The sequence below is a fragment of the Hyposmocoma kahamanoa genome, unplaced genomic scaffold (assembly GCF_003589595.1).
Source record: "Hyposmocoma kahamanoa isolate Upper Pololo Valley unplaced genomic scaffold, ASM358959v1 202, whole genome shotgun sequence".
Lineage (NCBI taxonomy): Eukaryota > Metazoa > Arthropoda > Insecta > Lepidoptera > Cosmopterigidae > Hyposmocoma > Hyposmocoma kahamanoa.
This window is the reverse complement of record NW_020653726.1, coordinates 10,276,389-10,294,171: the sequence shown is the minus strand read 5'-3', so window position 1 is coordinate 10,294,171 and position 17,783 is coordinate 10,276,389. Positions and strand designations below refer to the sequence as shown.

At 36.4% G+C, this 17,783-nt stretch overlaps 2 protein-coding genes across 2 annotated transcripts in view; one reads left to right on the top strand and one right to left on the bottom strand.

The window, feature by feature from the left end:
• The first annotated feature begins 7,354 nt into the window (after nucleotides 1-7,354).
• LOC113227118 lies at nucleotides 7,355-13,005 on the top strand. Its single transcript, XM_026459996.1, has 5 exons — nucleotides 7,355-8,199; nucleotides 8,886-8,985; nucleotides 9,087-9,191; nucleotides 11,656-11,814; nucleotides 12,952-13,005. The coding sequence occupies exons 1-5, from the start codon at nucleotides 7,355-7,357 to the stop codon at nucleotides 13,003-13,005; spliced, it is 1,263 nt and encodes a 420-aa protein (XP_026315781.1).
• A 262-nt stretch (nucleotides 13,006-13,267) lies between these two features.
• Nucleotides 13,268-17,783, bottom strand: part of LOC113227116 (glutamyl aminopeptidase-like) — a 40,731-nt gene continuing 36,215 nt past the window's right edge. Inside the window, exons 9-11 of the mRNA XM_026459993.1 lie at nucleotides 17,434-17,609; nucleotides 15,774-15,996; nucleotides 13,268-13,853 (exon numbers count right to left, since the gene is read on the bottom strand). Of these exons, the coding sequence (XP_026315778.1) occupies nucleotides 13,710-13,853; nucleotides 15,774-15,996; nucleotides 17,434-17,609 (543 nt within the window). The 3' untranslated portion in view covers nucleotides 13,268-13,709. The remainder of the gene's footprint in view (nucleotides 13,854-15,773; nucleotides 15,997-17,433; nucleotides 17,610-17,783) is intronic.

Sequence of the window (17,783 nt, the reverse complement as noted above, 5' to 3'; positions counted from 1 at the left end):
CGAGTCAGCAGACCTCATGAATTTATCCAAGTGCCTGCTTTATGTTGGGTTCAAGCATCGAGTATATAAACAGAAATAGAGACGGAATGTCATTTAATTTGTTTGAAAACTATTCTGCCAAATCATTATTGTGACAACTGAGCTCCGATTGGCCAGCCCGATTTCGAAACAATTGACGAGGTTCGTCAATTGTTATCACTTCAAATCAACCAGTTTAACTTGAACTTTGCTATAATGGACGAAAATTGCAAAATTACATATTTAATGTTTAATTACCGATGACATGTGATTCCGTTTGTTTTGTAATTAGATGTTTTACTGTTTTTCGCACACCACCGAACGAAACAGCCCCAACATTTAACAATGGTTAAAGAGATTTACATCTTTATTACCATAAATACAGAATATTTTTGAAATATACAGAGACGTACATACAGGTCAGTTGCTGGTGCTGTACTATTTAAGTTTTATAATTTGTGATTTCAGTGCAAGCGAGAGTTGATATTTAAAAATGATGTAAGGCCCATTTACCTGATGTGCTGCCAGGGATGGATGGCCCTTTTTTCGTCTCTATTTCGGGTTATATACTCGATGGGTTTAAACAACGACTTTAATCTATAGGTCTTGCCTATATATTCACAGCAACTACATGTTCCAAACAAAACACTATCAATAGTGACAGTGTTTTGTCTTAGTGTTGAATATTGTCAAAGAGTATCACTACCGCAGTACTGTGGACAGATATGACAGTCTATACCTATTGGGAATAACCTAGGCAGGCAGATAATATTGAGTGTCTACCAATGATATTTATCCATAGTTAGGGAAATAACGTAAAGCCCTTGGCAAAATCGCTATTAGTCGCACAATAATCATTTCATTTTGCTTTGACATACGGGTCTTTCGCTTACCTACTATTTGTAATTATTATATGACTAGAAAGAAAAAACTAAGTAAAAGAAAAAATGCAGTCGAGTTGTTGAAATTATTGATGTTATGTACTTTTCCTTGCGGAAAGGTAAAGATCTTTAAACCATGCAGTATAGTCTTTTTTATATTTTTTTAAATTATTGTATGCTAACCATTGACTTACAATTATATGGACGTCGGGTCCGCGCTAAAAGTGTCCGAACTTATAGGGCGTTAAAATCGTATACAGAGCGTCATTCACGCTCTAGTCTTCGTTTGTTCGACTGACAGCGAAGCAAGCAAAATTAGACAGTATTGCGATGACATTACAATTTAAATTCAACGTTTTAGCTTTTTCATATTCCTTGAAATGTCACTCGTTTAAATAGGTTGACTTGGGAAATTTTTTTCGTGGTTTTTGTATTAGACCCGTCGTCCATTTATTTGTAAGTTAATGATGCTAACCATAGTAACTATTTTATTCCTATTATCCCTACTCATCATTGTGTAGTCAGAACACTCTGTTGCTTATTAATCTGTGATATTTATGTGTTGTGTCGCACATCAGTTGAAACACAGCGTGTGTATGGAACGCCGAACGAAATGGGTTTTAATTGCTTTTTTGCCGTAACGCCTTCTTATAAAATCTTACATTAGTACTAAGATAACATAATTTTGATTGGTTAAAAATTATCAAACGAAAATAGATAATAATAAAAAAAATTGTTAAAAAAATTAATTGTTAAAAACTTATTTGGGTCTAATAAGGTTTTATTATTACTAGTTACATAAAAGCTAAAAATCCTATGAACACAAACTTTTTGAAACAAAAGCAAAAAGTTGACAATGCACAGATAGGGATGTGACATATAATTGATATCGACATTATGTTTCATAACTAGCGGAATAACTAGGCATTAACAACGCATCGTTTTATACTTTAAACTTACGAGTTAACTACGGAGTATATGGGAACGTTTTTAAAGCAATTTCTTCAAGAACTAGCGTAGCTGACTTACACACGCACACATTTGTTACCAAATACGCATAAGGTTTTAATACACGCAAATATTAATCGATATAATCTACGCAGGCGTGTGCGTACCTATACGTAGCTACATGCTACAATCACTGTATTAATGATTTATTATACTGTCATTGTGCTTTCATTAACCTACTAGATTTCAAGCCAATCCGATCACTGGAAGGGTTGAAATATTAAAATACAGCCATCATAAATTATTCTCCTTGAAATATGATATATTTGTTCAACAATTACCTCTTTCTGAACTGACTGATCATTACTACACCTACAGCGTTGACGAGCTTGTCAAGAAAATGAAGATACTTATTTCCGAAGGCGTAGAAGCGAATCATTTGTTTCCTGAAAACTTGACGAAAAATAACTGACAATGCTTCAGAAATGTTTTCACATTTAGATTTAGTCTATAATTTGTGAATGCGATTCTGAGTTTCGTGTCATATATTACCTGATTAACCAAATGATTTATTTCTTAATGATTTTTTCGGTTGTTATTCATATAATGCTTATAGCAAATGGTGCTACATTTAGTAGGTACCCAGCTTTTACTGCCTGTTGCTTCAGCCCATTTCTCCTTTTTAAAGGATCCGGCGGGAAACTAAAAAAATCAATACAAAAACTGCAAATGTAAATCATGCCTGTGATAAAACTAAGAAATCAAGCGGACGAAGGTGACGTATAATTAGCAAGTAGGGAGATAGGAATCATGTAGATAAGGGAAAGAAAATCTCCAATCTCATAAAGTCTTCATTTGATACTCCACGAACTTAAATGCATTGTAAAATTATCGACACTGTACCTCTTCTATCTATACTGCCTTTTTTCCATTTATACATCGTTTTTAATTAAATTAAAAATTTTAAAAAAGCTATTGCGAGTGTTTGGACCAAACATTTAAGTAATCAAAATTGTTAGCTTTTAAATACCTGTAAACAATTTATGTTTACACATTGGTACCGTTATAATAAAAAAAAAATTAACTAAACCAAAACCGAGTTTCTAAATACAGAGTTTCTACGTATCGATAATTTGACTACAACACGCGAACCCAGTAACAAGTGTAATACGATACTAGTGCAAGCAATTCATTGAGCGTCTTTCGAATTGTTCTTTTGACGGCGGCGATGGCTAGCAACCAATGTATATTGTTATTACCGAGTTGCAAGAAAATAGTTTTGTTACGAAATTATAGTATTGTGTTGTTCAAAATATAGAAAATACAGAGTTTTAGTACTTACCGATGGAAGGAAATCACTCCCGGAGTATTTATTAATCTTTGGCTTCTTACGCTACATGATATAATGGCACAATTCGACATATTTCCATTATTTTCACAAAATAATCATGTATCACATTTGAACGACGACTGACGCGCTGTTGACACTCATATGCCCGTCTGGTGATAAGCTAGGTAACGCGGACCCCGTCCACTAACCAGTCTATTACTAGTATTTATGTGGTCTATGATCATGACATTCCAGTCGTACTTTTCTTACACCCTGTAAGTAAACGCTAAGCGGCAAACGATTGATTACGTCAATATAGACCTATTAGACCAATTTAATTAATAAACGTTCTTTAGTTGTCTCATAACTCTGTAAGGATATACATTTACAAACTAAGTGCTTAAAAGCAAACTAACAGAAAAAGTAAGACATATTATTAAGTATCAACATTACTTATCTCTTCATTTTAAATGTTTTCCACTCTTTATAAATCGGAAATAAAAGAGTTACTAGAACTTAAGTATCGGAAACGTATATTAAGATATTTTTACGAAATAGCAATGCCTGCACAGTCAGTCACACAATACCGAAAAGAGTGTGGAACACCTCTTCTTTCAGCGCCCACTCTCAAAAAACGGCTTACATAATGGCGTATCTACACCCACTTCGGGTATCACAATAAATTTTACATGGGCAACTTCGTCTCGTAATTTCAGTCTTCTTAGACTTTAATAGCGGAGGCACTAGGGACAGTAGTCACTATTTCTAGATGAAGGATGCGAATAACTAGTCCTCCACACATCTTTTTTTATAGTACCGACCGTAGAGTCATTCCTGCCGCCAAGCAGTAATGTGAGCATTACTGCATTCTGGTCTTGAAGGGTACGAGTGTTGGAGAAATTACAGGCACATTGGACTCGACGTCTTATGTCTAACGGGCGCCCTGGCAATGCCCCTCAGGTTTTTTCGATATAAAGCTCTGAGTGGCGTTGCAACTTTCAAGAATAGGCGTGTCGCTTACCACAAGGCACTTGACTTGTTCATGCCGTCACTTGATGCCGTAAAAAACCTCGCACAGGTCCGAATTTCTTCTTCTTGTCGATTCACTGCTAAAAACCAGTAGAAACCCTATGTTTACATTTCTTTGGCGCAGTAAGCATCCACTTCTATGCCCCTATCTGCATATATCGTTCTTATATATCGTGCCGGCTAAAACAACGCGAGCCCTGACTAAACTCAACAGTGTGCTAAATTACAGTTGTCTTTAAGCCCGGTAGAGATGCTTCATCGCGTTCCGTCTCAATTGGCTATCAAAAGGAAGGATACATAACCCAGTGACCAACCTAGTCTAATTGTTGTTGTAATTGTAGGTATTTTACATGGCGCCTCATAGATGGGAGTGCACCATCAGATCAAGCCATTGCACTATAAATCCTGGATAAGAATGCAGTTGCTATTCACGGCGATAGCAAATAATTCCTAGGCTTTTATGACAAACTACGAAACGATTCGTTTTGTGAGCTTATCAGTGGAATTTGCGACGACACCGGAATTGGATTCCTCGTTTCTAGGATTGCGTTAGCGCTCACGTGTTTATGGGTTTGCGCCATTGAGCGAAGTGATTTGCTCACAACTACATATTTAGGTATAGACTTAGTGTATAGTGTTCGTAGGACACATTTCACTCATTTAGTGCAACATTGACGTCACCTAACTGTAATTTTGCCAAAATTTAATTAAGTATGTTAATACATCTGTAATATAAAAAGTGTTTCTCTACACACATATCATAAACTCTCTATAATGTATATAATAATCTCAAAAACAGCAAATTACGACCAGCATAAAGGTGAACTGTTTGGTTAGAACAAATTTCTTATCTGTGAAAATGTTTATATTGCTTCATATTATCATCGAATTTGATGTTATATCATCAAATTTCGAACATCTCTGAAAAAAATACAATTTGATTGGACCTCAATTCTAATATCAGTCGAGATGAAGTTTTATTCGAAATAAAATGTCATTAGCAAACAATTTTGACAATTTCACACGTTACTTGATATCGAACGATATGATAGTTGGGGCCAGTTCTGGTTTGTCTATGAATTAAAAATAAAAAGTACGTTTTTGTGACATGCGTGAGAAAAGTTTTTTCACTTGTCATCTTAAGGGATGGAAAAAAATAAAAATAGTCTAAGCTTCTCATGCTCTTAAAGTTCGTATGTACTTATAATGCATAAAATAGGACTTTATGCTCTAGTGCATAAAATAAAAAAACCATGACATTAAATATATCTAATTGTCGTAATTTTACATTCAATTTTAATTAAATAATCATTTATTTGTATTACAGCAATATTTTATTATTATATTATTTAATTTCCTCGCAATCGAAGTGAAAAGTAGAATGTATAACTCGTTCATAAAACCCATTTTACCCTCGACTTAAGTATCCACTCTCGCTTGCGGCTCCGGTGGACATACTCGTCTCGGGTAAAATGACGCGTTTTGTGCACTTATTGTACAATCTACTATTATTTGCCGCCATTTCGCCAGTCGTAACATGCGGTTCCTGAACACATCACGGAGAGCTTACTTATAATATGTGTGTAGATAAAGCAGTGTACCTATGTAACTGTACATGATTAGACATTAAAACACTCGTGAGATGTTTTTATGAAACTTGCCTGTCGGCTCGTGTCATAAACCCTCACTCGTATTTTATTGCCTTTCATTATATAACAGTCACATAAACTACTATTACGTTTGAAGAAAAATCAGCAGTAATTTTTAATATAATGCATATTGTAAAAATACACAAAGTTTTTTTACATGTTATAAATTTGAAATAAAATAAAAAATGTATTCAACTTAAAATCTATTTCCTGTAACATTACAAGAAATACAATTGCGTCAGTTTAGCACTAAATGAGCGATTTGGTAATCATGATCATAAGCGATCATAAGCCCACACTAGATGTTTCGTAAAATACGTCAAATAGCACCATCGACACCTTGTCAACATCATTAAATTTCGTGATATTGTCTTCCATGTACTTATTATGTTATCTCGGTTATCTCGAGAGCAGCATCAGGAAATGAATATTTGGGCTTTAATGCGTTTTATGTGTTATTTATAGGGCTATGAATTTTTTGGAAGCAGCGCAGAAAATCATTAACGCCTTTATAATAATATAGTACTAGTAGAGGTGCGCGCGCTCAGATTTTGTTCGTTACCGTAAAACGCGCCTAAGAAAGGCTGCGCGTTGCGATCGCGCTCTCTAATTTCATTAAATTTTATATGAGGACAATTTTTCCTGATGTTTTTCTCGATTAGAACAATTTTGCTCTCGCGGTAACGACGTAACGCGTAGACGTATTTTTTCTGCGCGCAGTAGATATACATTAAAATGAGGCAGGTATCATTGAATATTAGTAGATGCCTCGATATTAGCTTTAGGTTTCGTGTGGTAGGTGGATGGCATTCCTCTGTGTAGTCTCCTTCGCCATTTCTTTTTCCACCGACATAAAACGTGTCAGACAGACTCTCTACGTAATAAAAGCGAGATAAACATATTTTTGAAAAAGTCCCCGACAAAAACCCTGGTTATTTCAATGAGCATGCTTTTGGCTATCTCCTACGAGAGAAAGTACTCTAGTTTTTTGAAAGTTTTGAAAGAGGTGACATCATTCTTTATAATTTGCGCAGACAGGTTTACAAGTGTAATGGGCGACGAAAGCGTATCTGCTGGCCTATATTACTTTGAGGTGGCGATGGTACCTCGTTTGTAAAAGACGCCTGAAACACGCGATTCTGCTTGAATATGCGAAGTATGCGACATTTGAATCGACGGTATGGTCATTTTATAAGATTATGCAACTGCTGCGAAAGCGTGTTTTTATGTTGTAGTCGGAAAAAATACAAAATTTAGAAGTTTGTGTACTTGTGTTACGTGGCAACATATCGAAGGACCAGTGAGAGCAAGTGAAATATTGTATTTTAAACTATAAGTATTTATGAATATGCTTTGGCGCCTGCTGACTACGACTGATAAAACCTCAACTGTTCATTGCCAGCGGGTGGAAATTGACAACAATAATAATATATTACGGAAACAATTTATTGCCTGATTTATATTTGCAGGTGAAAAGGAAACTAGTTCAAAAAAGACAAATGAGTGCCACTAAAACATTTGATGGTAAGATCGGTAAGAGGAAGAAAAACATAATAAATACATTGAGAACATACATCTACAATGCTGGTTTGTGGCAAGGGCATAAAGCCAAAGAAGCTTATTGGGCTCTGGTTGCCAGAATTAGTTTCCTCATCAATGTAGCGACGCAAATTATCACGCTGTTCTTGGTAATGGATGACGTAGCAAAGCTTTTTCAATGCTTCAGTATCTTTACATTCTGCTGTATGGCCGTTCTCAAGTTAAATTCGCTGCATAAATGTAGTAAAAAGTGGCTTGCAGTTTTTAAACAAGCCCAGGAGTTAGAAGACTATATATCATCAAATCATCACGCTAATGTAGAATACGAATCTGAAGACGAACTTGAAGGCAAAGACAATTTAGTGGAACGGAATATCGAACCTTATCATACTAAATTTCGTTCTACTTTAACATTCATTAACAGTATCTACATCTTTACATTATTGATCTTTTTATTGGCACCGTTTATTGAATATGAGTATTGGATAATTAATTATGTGGAGATAGAAGGTTATCCACACGTTTTGCCTGGATGGGCGCCTCTGGATAACTTGGGACTGGTTGGATATATAGTAACGATTGTTTTTGAAATAATAGCAGCAGTGTATTGTCTAGTGATTCATTTATCTTTCGACGTGACATGTGTGGGTTTGATGATATTCTTGAGTGGCCAGTTTGCGCTCCTCCGCGAACGAACCGCTAAGATTGGTGGCAGAGGCAAAAACTATCAGTTAACGCCAGCGAGAGATTCTAGAGCACATTACAGAATTATTGAATGTCATTGCAGTCATGTTATTCTTGTAAAGTAAGTATCTATTATAAGTTGTAAGTGACATTTTAGTCGTAAAAGTAGAGCTCCTTGTGAAAGAGTTCGTCCAGGGAAGTACTACCACCTTACCTATTTCTGCCGCCAAGCAGTAATGTGAGCATCACTGCTCTCCGATTTTGAAGGGTAAGGGTGCTGGTAAAATACAAGCACATAGGATTGTCAACTTATGTCTCAGGTCGACGGCGGCAGTGCCCCTAAGATTGGGATTTAAAGCTCTGAGTGGCACTGAAACTGTTATGGATACCACCAGGCCACCATAAAAGAGTTCGTCCAGGAAAGTACGTCTGTCGTAACCTAATTCTATCGCCAAGCAGTGAGCATTAATGCGTTCCGGTTTTGAAGGTTAAGGGCAAGCGTCTCTACGAATGTCATATTAAATTTATGGGTGCGTTTAACGTTGAAATTAGGTATAGATATTTCTAGTTTAATTTTTAAAAAGTCATCAAGTAAAGTACAAGTTTTTGATATCTCATAAATTTACGGAATAATCGCTTGAGCACACTTAACGATTGCACCCTGTATATTTTGTGTACAAAAGAGATGTCGACTGCAGACGATATCGTGGGTAACAGTTACTTTTAAACAAACGAGGTACAATAAGCTCCTAACAAATATCAAGTATAGCTAATTAAGACATAACAATATATAAGTTTTTATTTCAGATTAATGCAGGAGATAGATGAATTAATGAGATTTATATTGGGAGTATATTATCTGATTGCCACATTAACTTTATGCTCAATCGCCGTGAGATTGAACTCGGTAAGATAATTTATTTTTTATATTTATTATGATTTATTTTCAATTGTATAAGTTGAAAAAAATTATTCATTGTCGCCAATCACAATGCAAAATACTTACAGGAACAAATGAGTGCGATGCAGTTTGCGTCACTTCTTCAATACATGGTCGGCACAGTTGTACAACTCTACCTCTACTGTCATTTCGGAGACTCAGTGTACAATGAGGTATTTCCTTCATTGATTAACTACCTAATAAGAATGTAGGTCAGTATTTGATATCTCTATCTGACCGTGTTCGGTGAAGGTGATCATTTCAACACTTAGTTGTAGTTGACGCTGGTGCCTTGAAGATCATGTACATTAAGGCTGCGATTCCACCAGAGGTGTGCGAGGTAGTTAGGCGGTGTGCGTGGAAAAAATCCACCAAAAAGATTGATTTACTCTCCTATTAGGACTTAGTTCTAGTGTAACGAGGGCTAGCGGAGTTGAGTATTTGTACATACAAAAAGGCGAGAAATGTACACACATCAAAAAAAGTTTGCGATCAATAGCATAAGCTCCTATAATTCTGTAAATTTAACTTTATCAAGAAAAAATCTATGTTGTATGCTTTCTTTAAATAGGAATACCCTGTTTGAAATTAAAATATAAAACTATTTTTTATTATTTATTTTAAAAAATTGAGCCATTAATCATAATGTAATAGTGATAGAAATTTCATAGAAAGAAAAAGACTGTTTATTTAAACTTAAACAACAATTTATTATTAAAAGGTGTGAATTCAATATAAAATAACTACTCCCCTGGCTCGAATACATGCGAAGATCCTCCTGGGCATGCTGAGGATCAAGTTATCCAGCATTTTCTGGGGTAACCTATCCCATTCTTCAATAGCGGCTTCCCTGAGCTCTGGAACTGTCTGGGGACGTGGCTCACGGTTCCCTACTGCTCGTTTAAGAGCATCCCACGCGTGCTCTATTGGGTTTAAGTCGGGCGAGCCGGCAGGCCAGTCTAATCGTGTGATATCGTATTCTTGAAGAGCAGCATTGACTCGTTGAGCTCGATGTGCGGGCGCATTATCATCGACCAGTATAAATTGGTGCCCATGGTTTACTCGGAATGGTCTGACGATATCATCAATAGCAACTGCTTTGTACATGTCTGCTGTCATGAAGCCCCGATACGGGATCAAAGGCGTTCTAGCTCCAATCATAATGCCACCCCAAAAGGACACCGATTTTCCGCCTTGCTGAACTGTTCCAGTGGCAGTTCTTTGTCTTTCACGGTCGCCTGGTCTTCTCCAGACACGGACACGTCGGTTATCTGGATGAGTGCTGATTCGGGATTCGTCAACGAAGAGACAGTTTTGCCAAATGTTTTCGTCCTCACCTTCTTCATTTTGCCGAAGTCTAGCCCACTGCAATCTTCGTTGTTGACGTTGCCGGGAATTGAGCGGAGCTCGCCAAGACCTCCGTGCTCGTAATCCAGCCTGGTGCAAGCAATTGCGAACGGTCTGCGTGCTAACTTCAAGCCCAGAGGCGGCCCTGACTTCTGCTTTTATTTTAGTGGCGTTGATTGTTGGATCACGGGCTGCCAGCAATCTAATATAGCGCTTTTGGGCAGCTGTCAAAACAGTTGGGCGACCGCTGCGGGGTCGGTCAGCTAAATTCCCCATTCCGTGATACCTCTGCAACGTAGCCACGACACAGGAATGGGATATAGCAAGTCTGCGTGCTATTACTCTCGTGGTGTATCCTTCTTCCCTCAAAGTTACTATTCTAGCTCGTGAAACCTCTGATAATCCTCTTGGCATTTTTTCAATCACAACTTTCCGCGAAAAATATCTTGAATCGCTTATAATTGACTAAATCAGATTTCTGAATGAGCGTAAGCTAGGACTGAAAGCCTTTTTATATGAAAAAACAATTGAACGGGGTCATTGTTTTATGTTCTAATTTATTTTTAAATAAAGAATCTATAAAGAAGAAAAAATCATAATATAATCTACAGTAACAAAAAAGATTTCAGTTTTTCGAAGTGATCGCAAACTTTTTTTGATGTGTGTATGCGAGGGATGTGAGCGAGGAATGTGTGCGAGGTACGCGGGCGAGCGAGCTATCGCCTCCGCTCACCCCTCCCGCGCACAGCTGAAAAGAGACCGCTGCTCATCCTAGAACCGCTCAGCTATAGACCGTTTCACCTCTTCGCTACGCTTCCTCGCACCGCTTTCTTGGCCATGTATCTTATACATGGTCAAGAGCACGTCAAGCTTTATTCTTAAGATTTAAATCCAACTCTATGCCGCTTACGATAAGAACGGTCCAAAGTACAAAGTGAAAAGCTTGACGTGCTCTTGACTGTATCTCGTACAGCTTTGGTGGAAATCATCACAACGTTTCACAGCACCGCTACACATCATCGGACCGCCTCGCTACCTCCCACATCTATGGTGGAACCGCAACCTAAAGGTTACGTGAGTACGCTGCCAACGTAATTATAGATAATGGCAGTGGGTGGATGTGGGTGGTTTAGCATCGAGTTCAGATTTACATTGCTCTGTAAACTTGCCTCTTTACAATCCCCTAACATATGGTATATAGGCGATCGTTCCGTCTGTACGGTGGAAACGTTGACACAATTTGTTTGTAAAATATTTCGAAATATATGTGATAATAATATTCTCTTATAGAGCTACACAGGAATGGGTGAAGGGCCATTCGCGTCTTCTTATTGGTGCCTCAGTTTGGGTGAGCGGCGAGAAATTTGTATGCTGTCAATTGGCCTCACCAAACAGCATCGATTAAATGCAGGACCTTTCAATTCACTTGATTTACCTTCTTTTGTACAGGTACGTGAAGAAATGGAAGGTTCGACGTCTAAATTTCCCTAATAAATAATACTTTTTAATAGCAACTGAAACTTCATGCATTTGAGCACTAAGTTCACCGTAATATATCACGTCATAACGTTAACGGATACAATCTGCTGGGTTACATATACAGACTTAACATTTACCGGGAAATATCGAATAGGTATGCATACAATATCGGGCAAAGTTAGCAAAGGTATATTTGTAATGAACAGTATACAAAATATAACATACGGTGGCATATATTGAATTGAATCATTTAGGTAAGCTACATTATGTAAATGTTACACCCGATATTATTGTCTTGTAGTAACCTCGTGAAAGAGTTCGTCCAGGGTAGTATGTCACCTTACTTATTTCCGCCGCCAAGTAATAACACAGTACGTTACTGCATTCCGGTTTCGAAGGGTTAGGGTACTGGCGAAATTACAGACACATGGGACTTGTCAACTTACGTCTCAGGGTGACGGGCACAGTGGCAGTGCCCACAAGATCTTTGCGATTTAAAGCTCTAAATGGCACTGGAACTATTTGGATTATAACTGGACTTGTTCGTACCACCACTTTGTATTATAAAAAAAAAGTACTGAAACGAAATTGTTCTATACATGTTCTATACTATATAGTATAGAACAAAAAATTAAAAATATTTTTAAAGTAAAAATGAGGACATATTTGAAAATGAAAAATACAAATAATTTACTTAATTCTTTAAAAGTGATTTTTGTCTGAAGTAGTGTATCATACAGTGATATAATGTATCACTCAATTCTGTCTTAACTTTCGAGTTAATGGCGCCTCAAGTTCTTTTTTATTTAAAAAGCTGATTTTGCTTAACAAAAAAACTGAAACTAAATAAGATGTAAAAAACCGCTTATCTAAGGTTGTACTATCTCGTTTCGTCCATTCCAGATAATATGTTAATAACTCAATTTCGCTTAAAATGTCGATTACGTTAGTGTAAGATAAGGAGGGCGCGAATGTACGTTTGCAAACTTTGCTTAGATGCACTGTGCAATGTTGATGCATACAGTAATGATTATGACCCATAATACAATATTTAATAAACAGAGTATAAGTTACGTATGTAAACAGAATTGTTTTATATTTTTCTAGATTGTACGTATGGCTTATAGTTGCTATGCACTTCTTCACAACAATGGACAATGAACGCAATTTACAGTTTCTTATGCAGCAAACAATTAGAACGAATGAAAAAAAAAATACATATGAAATCACAGTAGGTATCTGTAGTGAACAGTTGTTCCATATAATATTTGAGATAGGTCCTTAAACGGAAAAAAATTAAATATCATTCATTGTGTTTTAATTCACTTTAAAACTGTATAAAAATTAAAATATTTATACTTATTTAAAACAATTTCTAGTTTACAATTTGGCAAAGTAAATACTGCATATTGCCTTTTCAATTTAATTCGTATTTTTTATTCCTTACATACTACTTTTAAAAATTGACTTTTTTATTCGACAACCTTCTAAACAATTTATTACTAATTTCTGTAACAAAGACTAAATGCAGAGTGGTTAAATGCATACAGGACGGTAACACTATATATTATCTAGAAATTGATAGAAATTAGTTCTTCAGCGATAGTCACATTTTTTTAGGTTTCACGATATAATGGTATCTTTGCGTATGCACAATTAAATGTAGAGGTTGTCAGTGACAGTAAATAAAATAAAACATTATAAAAATAGTATGTTGTTTCTATGTAAACTAGCTCCATTATTATTTAGTCCACTATTAAGGTCCTCTAGGTCCCTGTAGTTTCCTATACCTTTAAGACATTTTTGTAATTTCATTGAAAAAAAAAATTCATCATATGACTAGCTGTATGAAAATATAATTTTCGCTAGACATGCGCTTTGAGCCATTCCACGACTACAGGTTGATTGGCGGTGACCCACTCGATGTTGTTGCGTACATTTTCCAACGCCTGTCGACGTGCGTTCTCGCCGGCACCCGCTTCAGGGTATTGTTTGAAAAACGATTCCATCTGAAAGAATCATCAGCGTTATTATCAACAGCCGCTACATCCCACTGGGCATGGGCCTGTACTAAGATTATGCACGATTTAATTGCGCTTTCCCCTTTCCATCATCGGGGGCCTAGACTGGGATACCACCTCCATGTTGTGGATATTCCAAGGACTCGCACGAGGCGTTTCGTTTTACATTTATACGGCGAAAGAAAGTGGAATTCTCTGTCTGCAGATTATTTGTACTCTGAACGGTATAACTTGGGCCTTTTCAAGACGAGATTGAATATACATTATTTAGGTAGTATTTTAAGACAAAAAAAACAATTTGGGTAAAAAATAATTCACAGTAAGCATTTTCAAAAATTAGTTTTTTATATTTTATTAGTTCCCTAGACGCCAAGCCTATACAGTGATGTGACATGTTATGAATTTCTAGCTCATATTAATTCGATTATTCTAAGTCAAAGACGATCATAACTGAACGTACAATGCAACTATGAATGCAAACTTAACTATAACATACAAATAACACAAGGAAAACTTAATATTTATTTATTAATTTCAATTGAAAACTGACGCTTTAAGGCGTATCAGCCAAGTTAATGTAAGACGCTTTAAAGCGTGCACGGCGGCGGTCAAAAGGGTAATGTATTAAGGCACATTAGCCACTAAAGCTAAGTTATGACGTGGAGTGTATTAATGTATTAAGAAAATAGCGACTGGCGGGTCTGATGACCAGTGGAACAGAGTGCTGGAGTGGAAACTATACCAGAAGCGTCGGCCGCCAAACGGCTAGATGGACAGACGATATAGTCAAAAGTAACCAGAAAACCTGGATGCAAATAGCCCGAGATCGGAGAGAACGGCGTGTAAATGTTGTCTTCTTCAGTCTTTGGTCACCCACTGTTGACTGTAGAGTCAACAGTGGGTGACCAAAGACTGAAGAAGAAAACCCACCAAAGCAGAAAAGATATAATAATTGTTTTTAAACAACAAGTACTATGATATCTTCGTTAGGCTGTGTGAAAATAACGAAATCCTATTGATTGTTTAAACCAGTTTGGTGAACAAGGGTTCAGGGGTTTCCTGTTAAAAGGGTTCTGATCCGATCGTGGATTCGCATGAGTATGAAATTACTTAATATAAGGCTTAATTTATAATGCGGCGGAACGGAATGGAAGCGAATTTTTATAATGATATTGTACATAGCTAAATGAACTCTACGGTCAATTGTCGGCCAAAATCTTCTGCTATGCACAATATCGTTAAAAAGGTTCGCTTCCGTTCCGGTCTCCGTAATATAAATTGAGCTTTACGAGTGTAGGCAAGTTTTTCGTACATTTTATTGTTGCGAGTAGTATGGTACGGACACGTGATGCGTTCAGAGATAACAATAACGTTATCTAGTGTTTGTCACTGACACCCCATTATCTCTAAATGCATTACGCGTCCATGAAATTCGCGTGTTAGTTAATAATAACAGATTGTTCAAAGTCATCACTGGAAAAGATATTTTTTATGTTTAAAATAAGTGCGCATTTGACCTCCATTTCACCTGATGGAAAGTGACGATAAGATCGACGATGGAATATGCACAATTATATAATACCTGTTTGCTCTCGCCTTGAAAGGGCCAAGTTGTTCAGTACGCCATATAAATGTAAAATTGTTTTGGAACCCAAACATACGTCTCATCCCCCGATGATGGAAAGGGGATGGCAGAATGATTTCATGCAATTCCATTGCATACTCTCCTTGATATATCCTGTAGAATACTGAGAAGCAGGCAACTTTAGGGCGATGTTCAAGGCTTTATAGGCGTAATTTTAAAGCAAGATCTTATCTTTACTAGGGTTATGCGACACCGTTTTATGTATTTTTACTTATTATAAGCTATAAATAAATAAATAAAGTTACAAAATTGGTTATATTTACCTCCTTAAGTTTAGCTACACTGTTAAATGTCGAAGTAATGCCATAAACGGCATTACCCAAATATCGGCTGTTAATTGTAAATCGATCCACGAGTTCCGGCCAGCGATTCCGCAAGTCTACCCAGACCAGTTCTGTGCCCCAAGGATTGTCAGCAATGTGCTGAAGAACGCTCAGATAATCTTGAGAACGCACGTTACGTTCATCCCAGGCGAAAGATAAGTACCTAAAGAGAAAAATATTTTTAGTCCACTGCTTAGTGGTTTACTGCAAGAGATTTGAGAGTCGATACTACCTCAGCTCAATCAGAATTGGTTCTATTGCGCGGGTCGAGCGGCACGGACTTTACGTTTTTACAAACGAAATTAAAGCCATTTGAAAAACGTATATCGTTTTATTGTATATGTAAAGTATCTATTGAATACAGTGGCTTTTTTGTAAAATTTGTTGGGAAGTTTGTGTTTTTTTTTTCTATCGCGAAAATTTTTCGGTATCGTGTTTTCGCACTGTATACTAATCAGTGTATAATCCTTTGGAAAAATAATTGCTTGCATAAGGTTTTTTTAATGATATCAAGTGACGGGATGAACAAGTCTTTCGCTTAGTGGTAAGCGACACGCCTATCCATAGCAGTTTAATTGTTTCAATGCAGCAATATTTGTTGCAGTTGTAATGAAAAAATATATATGTATATTAAGTAGTAACTTAATATATGTATATTAAGTAGAAAGAAAATGAGATGTTAAAAATAAAAATAAATAGTAATTTATTTTTATCTTTATCATCTCATTTTCTTGATACGTAAAACGGAATATATTTTCCAGATATTTACACCATAAAATCGATAAATCGAATCGACTATTGTGTATCTCGCGTCAATACGAGTACATACACCGTAAGTGGGTCGTTTTCTTTTGTTTTGAACTTTGCGTGATGTTTTTCGAATAATTGTTTAGACTTTGTGTTGTTGCAGTTGATTTTAAGCTTTGTTGTTGACTTTTTGTTTTGCTCGTTGTCGATTTTTTTAATTTATTGTTTAGTTTTATAATAACTTAATAACATTGTAATTTGACCCTTTTTATTTAGTTTGTTATTTGTTTTTAAACCATTTTCTGTAAATCGATTCTCTTTTCCTTACAAATTATTTCGTTAACAATTTTTTACATTCGATTTTCTCTTTCTCTAGAAACTTCAAATCTCAAATGTCACCGGAATCATGCTATGTGAAATGAACTATAGATGTCGTTATTACACGCTCGAGATTGGTCACATTAACATCCATTATTAACATTAACTGCCTCAGCGGCCGAACGGCTACCATGGTGGTCTGCCACGCTGTGGTCCCGGGTTCGATTCCCGGGCCGTGAGAAATATTTGTATGACCTACATTTATTTCTCTCGTGAGTTTGGGTGTAATTTTTGGTGTTCAATGTGTGCGTCCATGGCACCCGCGACACAGGGTTTTCCTAGTCCGGAATTATGAGCGTGTGCGTTATTTATTTATAATCATTATCCTCTTATGCTTTCAATGAACATTTACTTTTAAATTTTCCACTCTCGTGACTGTGTGTCAGCTCACCCCAACTATGCCTTTCAAGTAATTTACCTAATTACAGCCAAGACACCCAAGGCCATATACTACTGCTTAATCAATATTACATACTTCTTAAGAATATCACTGTTATGGGGCGCTGCTAGCCCGGATCGCATTCTATTCAACTCCACTGGATCGTCTTCTTCCGTATAAATTTTCCAAAATTTGTCCCATTCCTCTTGCGATGAAGATTTCATTCCTGTAATACACAAAAAAGGCAAAAAAAAATTAAGTTGATGTAGTTTCTACTTGAATAAACATATCATAGATAAACTATACCTAACAAAATCCAGAAAAATAGTTTCATTTCCTATATACCTAACAAGTTATTTTTTATGAATATCCGACCAGTTTAGTTGAATTCTGGAAATTGTGTGTGAAGATTGCGTATTCCTACACTACCGTTTTCTAGAGTAGGG